This window comes from Canis lupus, chromosome 9 (assembly GCF_003254725.2).
Source record: "Canis lupus dingo isolate Sandy chromosome 9, ASM325472v2, whole genome shotgun sequence".
Classification (NCBI taxonomy): domain Eukaryota; kingdom Metazoa; phylum Chordata; class Mammalia; order Carnivora; family Canidae; genus Canis; species Canis lupus.
The window spans coordinates 15707970-15721670 of NC_064251.1; the positions used below are offsets into that span (position 1 = coordinate 15707970).

At 56.5% G+C, this 13701-nt stretch overlaps 1 protein-coding gene across 2 annotated transcripts in view; it reads right to left on the bottom strand.

Annotated features, from left to right (window-relative positions):
* Window positions 1–368: 368 nt before the first annotated feature.
* The window catches only part of MRC2 (mannose receptor C type 2), a 54645-nt gene continuing 41312 nt past the window's right edge, over window positions 369–13701 (bottom strand). The window contains exons 11-30 of one of the 2 annotated variants that reach the window (XM_025436488.3): window positions 13431–13579; window positions 12631–12848; window positions 11775–11917; window positions 10582–10684; window positions 10182–10320; window positions 10034–10069; window positions 9623–9783; window positions 9457–9524; window positions 8612–8712; window positions 8181–8323; window positions 4928–5042; window positions 4627–4790; window positions 4353–4461; window positions 3633–3871; window positions 3325–3493; window positions 3081–3230; window positions 2664–2783; window positions 2304–2483; window positions 1824–1850; window positions 369–1681 (exon numbers count right to left, since the gene is read on the bottom strand). In XM_025436488.3, the coding sequence (XP_025292273.1) occupies window positions 1461–1681; window positions 1824–1850; window positions 2304–2483; window positions 2664–2783; window positions 3081–3230; window positions 3325–3493; window positions 3633–3871; window positions 4353–4461; window positions 4627–4790; window positions 4928–5042; window positions 8181–8323; window positions 8612–8712; window positions 9457–9524; window positions 9623–9783; window positions 10034–10069; window positions 10182–10320; window positions 10582–10684; window positions 11775–11917; window positions 12631–12848; window positions 13431–13579 (2755 nt within the window). In that variant the 3' untranslated portion in view covers window positions 369–1460. Of the gene's footprint in view, window positions 1685–1823; window positions 1851–2303; window positions 2484–2663; window positions 2784–3080; window positions 3231–3324; window positions 3494–3632; window positions 3872–4352; window positions 4462–4626; window positions 4791–4927; window positions 5043–8180; window positions 8324–8611; window positions 8713–9456; window positions 9525–9622; window positions 9784–10033; window positions 10070–10181; window positions 10321–10581; window positions 10685–11774; window positions 11918–12630; window positions 12849–13430; window positions 13580–13701 lie in introns of both variants that reach the window. The other variant, XM_025436487.3, reaches the window with a different exon arrangement.

Below are 13701 nucleotides of genomic sequence, written 5' to 3' on the forward strand. Positions count from 1 at the left end.
GGGGATCTCATTTAATCCTCAAATAGCCGTAGAGCAACCCCAGGGAGCGCGTCCCGGCCTCCCATCTCACACACGTTGAACTCAGGTGAGCTAAGTGGCCAGAGCCCTCACAGCCATCTGGTGGCTCCCGTGCTGTCACCCACACACACCCTCTGGGGCACAGAGGACATAGCGAGCAGGCCCCAAAGGGCAAGAGCCCAGGAGAGGAGACAAGAGTGCAGGTGTCCCCATGAGGCCCAGAGACAGAAGCAAAATGGTAGACCGCAGAAGCACGCACGACTGGAACTCCAAACATGACATTTACCTCTGAGATGGTGCAAGGAACAAGGCTGACAAGAGAACAAAGCAGAAACCCTTCTCTCTCAAGCTTCTTAAAGGTGTTTTATTGGTTTGCTTTTCTTTTTTTCTTTTTTCCCTCACAATAATGGCACATTAAAAAAAATTAAGAACTACAAAAAAAGGACCATGTGTTTGAGTCCGTGTTCACATTGTCCCAAGCCGTAGCACAGGGACTGGCTGGCCACCCCAGCCTGGGCCCCTCCGGAGCTGGGGCACTGTTCCTTTGGGCCCCACTAGAGGGCGGTCTCCTGCTTCCAAACCTCCCCCCCCCCCCCCCCCCCAGGACTCTGACAACCCCCTCCTCTCTCTCTTCCAACCAGAGCCAGGAGCTGGAAACGTGAGGGTACTTACTATGGTCCCCACAGGGGACTCTTTAGGGACAGAGCCCTCCCCCAACCAGCAGGAGATGACACCTCAGCCCGGTCACCCCCTGGGGGTCAGGGTGTTTCTCCTGGTCCTGTCTCCAGCACAGCTGACACCCCAATGGGGCTCTCGTTCTCAGGCCCAGCCCAGGCCCCTCCTCCACGTCCCATGGACCACCCCAGCAGGCACAGGAGTGACATGCTTGGCCCCCTCAGCTGACACCCACCATGAGCAACAGGGCTCCCCAAACCTTGGGGCCCTGGCTCAGAAGGACGGGCTGCATGAGAAGCAGGGAGACGGAATGGGGGTGGGAGGGCTCAGAGCCAAGGCTGCCAGGAAGGAGAGAAGCAACAGAGGCTAGCTGAGGGCCCAGGGGAGGGTCCTCAGGCTCTGCAATGAGAAAGGGGGTCCTGGGGCATGGGTCAGCAGGCCTGGGCAGGGGGGCCTGGGGAGAAAGGAGCAGAAAGAGGCTCCTGTCCTGCTTCTGGTCACCGTGGGGGCACAGGCCCAGGTGACAAGACCTTAGCCCCCCGCCCCAAAAGGGAAACACCACGTTGCACTCAGCCAGGTCTCAGCCCAGCCCTCATATGGGAGGGAGGCTCCCAGCAGCCACGCCCTGATCAGCCCCAGTTCCCAAGAGCGGCTCCCAAAGGTCCCCCTCCATAGGCCACCTGGACTGGTACCTGGTGGGGGGCCCGGCTGACCCAGGGCCCAGCCTCCCCATTCCTCCTGTGCCCACCCTGCCCACGCCCTTGGCTCTACTCCTGCTGCTCATTCATTTCCATGTCAGACACCAGAATGTTCTTCTCCGTGGCCTCGCCGGGGCCAGAGGCACTGCGGCTGTACCGGGCGCCCTCGAAGGTCCCGCGCTCCACGCTCTGTCGCCGCCGGTAGAGGATCAAGGCTGCGGTCAGCAGGGCCAGGAGCAGCAGCACCGCCATCAGCACCACCACCAGGGCCGCTGGGTTCTCTGGGAGCGCTGCTGCAGCAAGCCCACCGCTCAGGGTGAGGCCGAGCCCAGCCCCGCCACTCCCACCCGCACCTCCACCCATGCCCCCCAATGTCCCCACGTGCTGGGCGAAGTGGGGAGAGGGCTTGTCTCAGCCCAGGCCTGGACTCACCTGATGGAGAGAAGCTGCTCTCCTCGGCTGCAAGGAAGAGGGAGGGACCAGTTAGTAAGTGAAGCAGTAACAGTAAAAATAAGCAAACACATATAGAGCACTTCTTGAGTGCCCAGCACTTTATTAGCTCATTTGATCTTGTGGGTACTGTCATCATCCTCATTTTACATAGGAAGAAACTGAGGCCACAGACTCTAAGGAACTTGCCGGGGGTCACAGAGTTGGTAAGTGGTTTGGCCAGGGCTTGAACCCCATCTGTGCCCTTAACCGCTACAAAATGATGGGTTTGCTGTCTCATCTGGAAATTTGTAGGAAGGGCCAGTCCCTCCTACAGACCAATTTATCCCAGGGGAGGGTCCTGGCGGCCCGGGCCTGTCCGGTCCTGCCCTCCAGTCCACCTCGTCACTGGCCCCCGGCCCAGGCCCCGTGCCAGCTGAGCGGGGGTGGCAGGAGGCTGCGCTGTGCCTGCCAGGCACCCACCTCGGGGGAGCTTGCAGACAACGCCCATGGTAATGTTGGTGCAGGCGCCTGGGCGCCAAAGCCCACTGCTGCTCTGGATCCAGTAACAGCTATTGTGGCTCAGCATGCTGGGGCCCAGGCCGGGGGGTCCCCAGTTGGAGTAGTTCACAGCTGTGTTGTCCTGCCAGACGAGGGTGCCTCCTGTGGGAGACAAGGTGCTGAGGGGGCGCGGGGAGAGGCGCAGGTGGGAGAGCAGGTCTGTTCTAGAACCAATCCTCACCTCCCCCCAAGTCCTCACACCCACCGAGCCCTGGTGGAAGGCATCCTCCCCACATCTTAAGGCTTCACCCTCCCACCTGATGCCACACCCAGGGCACCCACCTTTAGGGTTGAAGTTCATACCCAGCCAGGCCCCCCGACTCTGGCCCTCAGAGCTCTGCAGGTGCTCCCAGACAAACACGTTCTCCATCTCATCCAGGATAGACAGGACCGCCCCGCCCGCTGGACACAAGGGGGACCCGCATCAGGACACACAGTGGTCTCCCTGGGGGAGCAGAGACACCCCCCACCCCAGAGAGGCCCCAGCCCTCTTCTCCAGCAGCCTGAGTGGCACGGGTTATCTACGGGTAATGTCACACGTGGTCTCTGTGCACTGGAAACTGATGGGGCACGTATGTGGGAGCACTGCCTACAGGCAGAGTGTGGCACAGGGACTGCACCCATGGAGCCTGTAGGTGTCCACGGTAGGGGCCACCACCTGAAACGACCCCCCATGGGCTCTAGCCGGCCCTGGCCCACCTCTCTGGCAGCGCTGCAGCGCCTCCTTGTGGCCCAGCAGCAGCTCCATGTGGAAGGAGTAGCAGTGCTCCCGGAAGGGAATCCATGCAGAGTCAGCCAGCCCTTGGGGACAGCTGCCATGGTAGCTTATTCTTCGGGGAGGAGGGGGCCCTGTGGGGGTGCAGGATTGAGCAGATGGCCCAGGGTACTCCCCGGGACAGCCCACGCCTTGCCGACCGCCCCGCCCCGGCAGCTGGGCGCTCACCACCGTTCACGCCACAGACAGCCCCCTGCAACTTGGTGTCGCAGCTGGCGGTGCGCCAGGCCCCGTCCACATCCACGTAGGCACAGCCCCCCGGCTGCTGGGGCTCGCCGTCCTGCCAGCTCACGTAGCTCAGCGGCTCCTCCGAGACCCAGGAGTACCGCCGGGAGCCCTGGGCACGAGGGGGCCGTCAGGGTGGGAGGGTGGGGGACAGAGGCAGGCGAGGTAAGGCCAGGAGTTGGGGGGAGACAGGGAGGGAAATCAAGGGAGCGGTGCCGGCCCTGGCGCCGGGCCGACTGTGGGGGGCCCACCTCCTCGCTAGTCAGACCGATCCAGAGTGGGGTGCGCAGCCCTCGGGCGGCCTGTGTGAGGAAGGCCTGGGTGTAGGGGTCGGGCACGTGTGCCAGGCTGGCGTTGCGGCTCTCACACAGCAGGAGGGCGTCGTGCCAGCGCAGAGGCTTCTGCAGCAGCCGGAAGGTGCCGTTGAGGTAGGAGAGCTCGGTACCCGGGGCTGGGGGTGACGCGGCTGGGGACGGGCTCAGGGAAGGGTCTGGAGGGAAGGGGGCGGGGCTCAGGCCAGGCCCGCCCTCACCCCATTCCCAGGCATGAAGTGGGGGAGGCCAGAGAGCAGGCCCAGACTGATGGAAGTGTCAGCCACTGTGACGAATAATACCTTCTTGCCTGTAAGCTGAGGGGCTCGCTGGAGCCATGACCCACTCGGACCCCACGGGCCCGGGAGAACACACAGGAGCCGCAGGGGCCTCAGAGGCACAAATGCAGGTTCCCCGACACCAGGCCTGCTCAGTGTCCAGCTGCACCTGCTCGGTCCTCCAGACCCCCAAACCTTCTGAGAGCCCCAGGGCTCACTGCCTTTTCCTCTGACTGGGGCCTGGTCTTTCTGCCTCTCTGCGTCCTAAGCAGATACTAGATTCTGGGAGTGACGTCAGGGACCACGTTTCGTCATTCCTCCAGGCACGGCCCACAGCATCTGGCCCAGTGCTGACATCCCCGAGGTCACTGGAGACCCATACCTGTGCCCTTTTGGCAGATGAAGCCGTGCGTCTCCTCTGTGCAGCTCCGATCATCCCAGCGGCCAGTGAAGTGAGCGGAGGGGCTGTGCAGGACCACCGCACAGCTGGTCTGGGGGGAGGGGGCTGCTCAGAGGAGCCCGGGCAGCTCTCCCCTTGTGTCACTGCCCCCCCCACGCCCCGAGGCTGCATTCCCAGCAAAGAGGCTGGAAGAGGGGGACCATGGGAGTGAAGGCAAGTGCTGCAGGTCAGGGGGGCAAGGAGGGGGCTTCCTCACCGGTATGTTACCACTGGGAGCAGGGCTAGGGCCAGAGGGCTCCCCAGGTGCCCAGTTGGTATACAGCAGAGGTTCCTGCTCCACCCACTGGAAGTCCCTCTGAGAGGCATGGAGGCCAATCCAAAGGTCAAAGGTCACATTGGGCAGGCTGGCTGTGATGAATGCTACAGTCCCCCAGAAGAGAGAGTTATGAGCAACAGGGCAGCCAGCCCCTTGCTCGTTCTGGTCTAGCCATTTTGACGGGGGGGGGGGGGGCACTGTGTCAGAGGATTACTGGGGCCTTCCCATGGGCTGGCCCTACCTTGCTCTAAGGGGTTTGCAATGGTGACCAGTTGGGCCTCTTGCTGTTCACAGGAGAACTGTGCCTCTGACCACTTCACCCGGTCCTGGGGGTCCTGGCCCTGGATTCGGAAACACTGGGGCGGAGGGAGAGGCGTGATGTCCACCTCCACCACCCTGTCCCACAAACCCAGAAACTCTGCTGTGTAGAACTCAGCAGTAGGCCCTGTGAGGCTTCGAGGGCTGTGAGAATAACAGAACAGAACCAGGACATCTGGGGCTCCTTGAGCAAGGCTCTGGCACCCTCTCAGCCTGACACAGCACAGTCACGTACGCTTGCCTATGCCTGGCGGGAGGTGGGGGGGTTGTAAGTGGCAGGACGTCTTTGGGCCACCAAAGACTCTACTACCTATGACAACAGCACCTGGGCCATGCATGGGGACAAGGGCTGCCTCGATTTTAGCTCAACACCTTCCCGCATGTTGCCTGAAATCTGTTATTTTTTTTCCTTTGAACTTAATGTTCATCTGTACGACACTCTCATCTTCTCTTCTGAATGATCTTTGTGAGGCAGCAGCTCTATGGGAAATCTCTCAAGTGAAGGCTCTGAAAATGAATGATTTCCAGTGATTTTCTCCTCAGTCTGATGAGGGAGAAAGGAAGGAAGGAAGCTTTGGAGTCACAAAGGGGGCCAGGGGACATGGGCAGGTCAGACTCCAGATCTGATATAAACTTTCCGTAAAATGGGAACATAAAAATATCTGTCTTTTGGGGTCATTTTAAGAGTTAAAGAGAACAGTGCACAACATGATAGCAAGTGCTTCAGAAGTGAAAGCTCTTAGTAAGAGCATGAGTTCTAGCATTAGCTTACCGATGCAAACGTCAGATTTGGGGCTGAACACTATAAACACAGAAATGATGCAAGAGTCTGAGGGAAGGTTTATCACAAAGCACATGCATTTGATTTCACAGAAGTAGTTCAGAGATATTCTGAGGCCTCTTTTAAACAATCAGTGAAATTAGTCATAAAATTAGCAGCAGCAAGGTCACATCAGTATCAGCAAGTGTCAGCAGCTAAAGAGAGGAAGTATCAGCTCAATTCAGCAACACTCGGGGTCTCCCCACCATGTGCAAGTGTATTAAGTGGCATGTCAGAGGCCAGTGGCCCTACCCTACAGGAGTTTGAAGCTGGGGGAGGGGAGGCAGGCTCTCACTCTCTCCTCCCACATCCAGATGCTACGGGGCTGTGGCAGGGGGTAGAGAACTCACGAAGCAAGGTGTCTGGGGCAAGGCAGTGAAAGGGCAAACGGCCCCGCACAGTTCAGAGGCTTTTGCCACGGGAGTAACCGGTATCTTTACAATGATGCCGACACACATGAAGAAAGAGACTAATTACATACATACAATACATTCTGTTTTATATCAGGTGGAAGAAGCCAGGAGAATAAGTTTCTGGAAAAAAAGCAATGTAATGATATGAGGAAATGCTGAAAATGTAATACTGACAAAGAAAGGCTGGATACAAAAACGTGTTACGTAGTATGATCTCAATTACATGGAAAAAGGAAGGAAGCAGAGTAATAAATATTAATAGTGGCTATTTCTGGAAAGGCTGAGTTTTATTTTCGTTCTTTCTGTTTTTTCCCCAAGTTTTTAATATTGCACATGTTTTTTTTCTTCTTTTTTTAAGGTAGGAAAGGTATAATATTCGCTTGAATATTCTGAAGACAGTAAGAGCTCTATGACACTAAGAGGCTGGCTGCACTCCAATGCAGGACAAAGATTTATGGATTATATGATCTAGCGTTAACTAATCTAATCCTCACAATCCGGCTAAATGGTTTTTACAACGTCCGCAAAGAAAGCACGGATTGAAGCTCATACTTGAGATGCCAGCACCAACAAGAAGATAGTGCTCCTCTCTTCCTGGGACAAGCTCTTGTGAGCCACTATCTAAGAACAGTGAAGATCTAACCAGGTCTGACTAATCAGCCCATGAGTACAAAACTAACCACTTTTGGAAAGAAACTCACACTCTAGAAGGAACATTCTGCAAACATGTTTAGAAACATATGGCTCCTGATTACCGTTACTGCCTCCAACTTTCTGCCTCCAACTTTCTTGTCCGCACACTCAAAACCCTTGGGAAAAGAATTTCCTGAATGTTTCAAAAAATCTGCCAAAGACTTGTTCTTAAACCATCTTAATCGGGTCTCCTGATTAGTTTATGAGGCAGGTTAAAGATTTTATTTATTTATTTGGCAGAGAGAGAGAGAGAGAGAGAGAGAGCCTGCACACAAGCTGGGGGAGCAACAGAGGGAGAAGGAGAAGCAGGCTCCCCACTGAGCAGGGAGCCCAATGTGGGGCTCGATCTCAGGACCCTGAGATCATGACCTAAGCTGAAGGCAGACGCTTAACTGACTGAGCCATCCAGGAGCCCCGACAGTTTAATTTAAAATGCAGAGATGTACTAGCCGATTTTTAAACAAAAACCTTTGTCTAATTGGTACAAGGACTGAAAAACAAAGAAAGCCCAGTTGATGATGGATGAACTTTTCCATTTTGATATATTTGCCTTTGTGAGGCAACTTTCCTCTACAATAACCATTAAACCCATGTTTTAAAATAATTCAAACTTCAAACAAGACCTGTGAAGTCTCCAATCAGAAAGTGTCAGGCTGGGATTTTTTAAAATAATGAAATATATGCAATTACCTGGCTCTTATTAAAATTATTTAAATGTGAATAATTCTTATAATTGATCATTTCTGAGGACTTTCCTCATTCCACTAAGAAAGAAAAATTTAAAAAAAGAAAGAAAAATTTTTTAAACTTAAAAATATTCCTTTTCAATCTTTAGCGCATATTCTTTTGCTCTTGCGCATAGTTTACTATGTGCAACATTCGCTACATTAGTATGGAAGTAAATATGTATTTCTTTACACACACATACCTGATGTAGACACACATATTTCGTATGTTTAATATCGTGTTTTACTAGTAGGGGATTCATTATCAAAATGTTTGGCGACCACTGATCTAGACAACTCACCAACCTATGTGGACACCCTCATTACCTGGTGGATTAGAAGGGGCTACTATACAGAGTTATTTTTCAGGAGTCTGGCCCAGGCACTGGGGCCAAGTAGGAGAGAGGTCAATGGGTATAGGCAAGAGGCCATGACTCTAATGTTGCCAGAGGGCCAGGACTCCTAAAGCTCAGCCCTCTCATGTTCACATCGCCTCCCCTGAATCCCTTAGGTGGCCCCCCCTACCTTGTTAAGGAACTGGTTCCAGCCAGAGGGGCAGCCCCCCAGGGCCGTGGGCGGCAGGTCTGGGGGCTGTGGCTCTCCAGTGCTGTTGCTGCGCTTGCAGATGTAGGGCAAGGCTGTCAGGCACCTCTGATCCCCCCAGTCCTCTGTGGAAAGAGGAGGGCAGTCACTCTAGCACGGGGCAGGGCTGGCAGCACCCTTGCCTCATGCCCTAAGAAGAGGACACAGGGGTCAGGTGCCCGTGTCTGGCTCTGAACTCCAGTCCTCTGTGGCTGCTGGATCAGGGGCACAGGCCCCCTCTCTGGGTCTAGCCCCCCTGGGGTTGTGGGAACAAAGAGATTGAGAAGAGACTGATGGGCCTGCTCACCTCCCTTCCCCCAACATCAACCCTCTGCTCAGCTTCTGCACCCTCCCTGCCCCGCCCTCGCCCTCACCTCTGCTGGCGGTCATGTACACACACTTCTTATCCTTGCCAATAGGCCGAGGTTTACCAGGTGCCCAGGAGATGAAGTTTATAATGGAACCATCTGTCCACCTGCAATGACACCGAGCAGAGAAGGCTCCAGCATTGTCCCTGGGCCCAACCTCCCTTGGATGCAGCAATGAAGGCCACCAAGATGGGGGCAGGGAAGGGCCCAAGTCCAGGGGTTCAGTGGCTGCAGGCTGAGAGTGAGGCTACTGAGCTCAGGGTAGCTGGGGACCTAAAGACCTGGTGCCTCCACGTAAGGTGCAGCCCTCCATGGGCACTCATTTGCTAACTGGAAAAGTCCAAGAATCCTAGAACAGAGGTGCAAGGGCAGCAGTGTGCTCAGATAAACATGTGCTCCTGATCCTTCCTGCCTCAAGCCCCCTCATGCATGGTAGGTGGGTATTGAATACAAAGAGGCCCCTCTGGACATCGTATGTTCTTGCCCGTGTCCTGAGGGGGTCTTATTCATGGGTGGCCCCAGCATAATATGAGCTGCGATTATTTGGTGCCCAATTACGTGCTGGATGCTGGATGAAGTCCTATGCTAAGGACTTCACATACCTTATTTCTAATCCTCAGAGCAATCTTACCAGGCAGGCCTCATTAAGCTCATTTTTGGATGAGAAAATCAAGGCCCACAAAGGTTAAGTCATTTGATCAAGGCCACACAGCCAGGGAGGAACAGAGCTGGATTCAAATCCAGGTCTATCTGTCTCTGTGGGCAGCCTCCCTAGCTCCCATCTGGGGGTGGTGCCCGGAGCTCCCGGCACGGGCTCCCTCCCACACCTGCTGACCCTGGAAGGCTCCTACCTGAAACGCCCATCACTCTCTGCAGTGTGCAGGCCAATCCACCAGTGCTGCTCTTGGCCCCGGGAGAACTGGGGAAACCGGTCAGGCAGATAAGGGTTGGCAGGGCCTAGCCTCCCCGGGCCTGCCCTCCCACTGCCCGTAGGCCCATGCTCACTGGTGTGCTCACCTTCTGCAGGTTGTGCCCCAGGAAGTCCAGCTCCGCCTGGCTGTGCACGGAGGCCAGCTCGGCCTGGAACCACGTGCAGATGCGCTGCGCCTGAGCCCACGTGGAGTGGTGCTCGAAGAACTTGTATTCGGTGTCCTGGAAACGCAGCCACTCCCGCCGGCCTGCGGGGGGGCAGTGTGAGCGTGGGACTGGAGGCCAGCAGGGGTTGCCAGCGCCTAGGGCCCCCCGCAGACACCGCTCTAAGCCCAGGCTTGTCCCTGCTTGGAGACGGGTTCCAGGCGCCACGATTCCTCTTCTCTGGGCTCGAATCCCTAACTCCTTTCATTCCATCCCGCCAGGCCCGGCCCCAGAGGTGACGCCCCTCACCCTCTCCCGACCACCAAGGGGAGCACCGTGGGCCGGGGGCCTTACCTTGTGGGCTGACGTCGGGCTCCCGCACGTCTGTGCCTACGGGGACAACAGGGACAGCGATGCTGCAGGGAAGGGAGACCCTCCCCTGGACTCCCGGCCCCACCGCCCTGCGCCCCCTCCCCCGCTCCCCAGCACCATCCCACCCAACCTCGAGGGATCTTGCAGATCCAGTCCAGCTGCGTCTCGCACTGCATGGCCACCCACTGCAGGGAGGCCAGGTCGAGCACAGCACAGCCCCGGATGTCGTCGTCGTCGTGCCGGCTCCGGTCGAAGTTGTGGTAAGAGAACTGGAGGCGGGAGTGGGAGAAGGTTGTCGGCACGAGGCGCAGGCCTCCGCGTCCCCAGAACAGACGTATAAAAGGCCTGACAGGCGCTAGGAACCCCCACCCCGGCTGGGCGCCCCGCCCCGCCCCGCCCCTCTTTCCCTAACCGGCCTGCTCAGGCCGCAGACTGCCCACCGCCAGGCTCTGCCCCGCCCCTAAGACCACGCCCACCACGGCCCCGCCCACCCCTGACCGCCCCTGACCGCCCCCTCCAGGCGGGCTCACCCCCAAGCCATCGCTCCAGCGCCAGCTCTGCCCGGCTCCGGGGTCTCGACGGTTCAGGCCGATCCAGAACCAGTTCTGCTCGTGGATCTCCGGCTCTGATTCACTTCAGCACAACCCAGGGGAGGGGACAATAGAGATGGGGATGAGAGGGGCAGGAGCCCCTTGCAGGTGACCTGGGCAGTCCTGAGGTCCTGGGGCCTCACCATCCGGGCTTCACACTCACCAGCAAGACACTGTTGGGGCCACCTTTATGGGTTCTCTCCCCAGAGAGAACTGACCTAGCTGGACCAGGCGCCCAGCTCACTGGGGCTGGGGAGGGCTGACCTGGCTCCCTTCCCTGGCTTCCCTTTGGGTGGGGTTTGCTCTGCCAGCAAGACTCTGTAGGCTTTCACTTCAGGGAGTTTAGTAAGTCACTGGAGTTGGAGCATAGACCTGGGGCTCTGGAATCAGATAAAAGTAGATTCCAGTGTTGGTTCACCCATGGAGCAGCTCCCTGACCCCGGGGAAATAACCCAACCTCTCTATCAGCCCACATGGGTCCAGGATAATGTCTACTTCTTAGGGCTGAAGAAAAGACCGAAAGAGGATTAAATGTTTAGTGCAGAATCTGAGACATGGTAAGAGGCCATCAATGAGAACTATAATTACTAGTCAAATAACGTAATCTTAATGTTTGCTGGAAAGACATGTCCCTGGAACTAAGATCTTGGGAAGCCTGAATCCATTCGGATGTTTCCCACTGCTAAGGGATTATAGGTGCTGTGTATCATAGGATGCCCACAGGACAGACATGGGGTCTGTAGCTTTTCTCCTCCTGTCTCTCAGGAAAAGTTATTTATTGAAGAGAGTGAGGTGTTATGGGACGGTGTCGGGGGTGGGGGGGAAGCTCAACTTGGATCTACTTGCAGAAGATTTTACCATGGACAAGGAGGGCTGGGGAGGGCAGTTACTTTCGTAAAAGTCTGTGAGTCTGCAGGGGACACTGCTGGCTCCCTGACACTGGTGAGCAACAGAGTCTCCAACCAGGGCTGCCTGAAGGACAGGGCGATCCTAGCATTAGCTGCGGATACACAGGTCATTCTGAGCCCTCAGACAGGCCTCACTGGAGGCGCCTTCACCCTGTCCTCTGCCCTGTGTCCAGCAAAACCAAGAACCACACAGGTGCATGCAAGCCACTGCCCCAGGCTCAGTACCCGAAGATCTTGTTGAGCATGTTGGCTACAAAGTGTTCCTCTTCATAGCTGGCTAGGCTCAGCAGCTGGGCCCCCAACTCTTGGCAGGCCCCCTGGGCCTGCACCCAGGTCTTCTTATCCTGCAGCCGCTCAGAGCTGAATACCTACAGGAACAAAGTCCAGGTGTCCAAGCTGTCCCTACTGGTCCACCTGGCCTCCTATGACAGCAGTAGGGAGGAGGCTGGGGCCTCACTGGACAGGAATGCAGGCTAGCTAAGACAATCCTGCTCGTCAGAGAATGAACCTCAGGGGAGGGGAGCCAGTATCGCCCGCTCCTAGAGAACACCCCCTGCCCAAATCCCGGAACCAGTCCAAGACCTGGGTTTTTATCCCAGGGAGCCACTGTTTGCTGTGGGCAAGTCCCTCCCCCTTCCTGGGCTCAATTTCCTCATGTAATAAAAGACCTTGGACTATAAGGATGGCTCCCAAACCCAGCAGAGTTTAAAAATCAGAGGACCAGGCCCTACTCCAACCTAAAGAATCCCAGTCTCCATAATGGCAGCCTGGAATTTATTTTATCAAGCTGCCCAGGTGATTGTGAAAGGCAACCAGCCCAGGCCCAACATTTGGGAACCTCTGAAATCAATTCTCTCCCTTGTCTTTTTTTTCTCAATTCCTCACCTTCATCAAGCACCTACTATGTACCAGACCTGCAATTTCACTGACAAGAGCGTCATCGGAGATTACCTCCGTCTGTGGTCCATGATGGGGAGATAGTGGCCCTGGAACCCTGGATCATGGCTGGGCCCCACTGGGGCTGCCCTTGACCCTGGCTTTGCTTGTTTTTCTCCCTCCTCCCACACCAGCGGCTACCTACCTTATAGCAGTGCCGGAGTTTGGGGTCTGACCCCCAACCTTGGGGACAGGAGCCGGTGAGGCTGGGTGTGGGATCTGGCCCAGGCAGTTCCGGTGTCACTGGTGTGCCCAGGCTCTGCCGGCAGATGTAGCGAGCCCGGAATGCCGTGCAGTTCTTCACCTCCCACAGCCCCATGGCGCTGCCTGTGGCCAGGGCCACACAGCCCCCACGGCTATACCCTGGAGGAGGGAGCAGAGACCCGCTTGCTGAGGACTCCTGGGCCGGCCCTCCCCCACATCCCCACAGCACACCTCCCCGGCCTCGGCCCCCTGCACTGGTGACCAGCTTGCTGGGCTCTGCAGGGCCCGGAAGGGAATGGAGGCAGTCCTAGCCCTGTGCTTACTCCTGGGAGATCTTCTGGCAAGTTGCTTAACCTCTCTGAGGCTGTTTTATCCTCAGTCTCATCAGGTTATTGAAAAGGCTAAAAGAGACAGTGAGTGTGAAATGGCAACAATTCTGATGGCCAGCGCTTGCACTACTCTAAGCACTTCAGGTCTATTTATCCAGTTCAACCTCACGTCAGCCCTATGAGCAAAGTACCGTTATCCTTGTTTGGCATAAGGGAAACTGAGGCTCAAAGATGCGCCAGTTGGTTTGGTCCCAGAGCCTGGGCTCCTAATCACTTGCCCACACTGTACCAATGATCAGTTTCCTGGGAGGCCCTGGGAGTTGGTCCTGAGCAGCAGGCCCATACGGCCTCCTGGCTTTCCCAAGGAAAGTCAGAGAAGGGGTTGAGCAGGTGCCACAGAGGAGGGGCTCACCGGGCTGGTCCCGGTTCCAGTGGGTGTACATGACCTCATCCCCACTGAGCCAGCGGAAGGAGCCGGTGCTATTGAGGTCCTGCAGGGCAGTCCAGAAGTACTCGCCATCCCAGTTGTAGATGAGGCTGCTGACAAAAGCCTGCTCAAACCTGTGGGAGAGAAGCTGGTCAGGCAGGGAGCTCCCACCACCCCTTACCCCTCAGTCCCTGAACCACAGGCCAGATGCCCTGCCCCAGGAACTTCAGTGTTATACCCGGTAACTTGCTTAGGG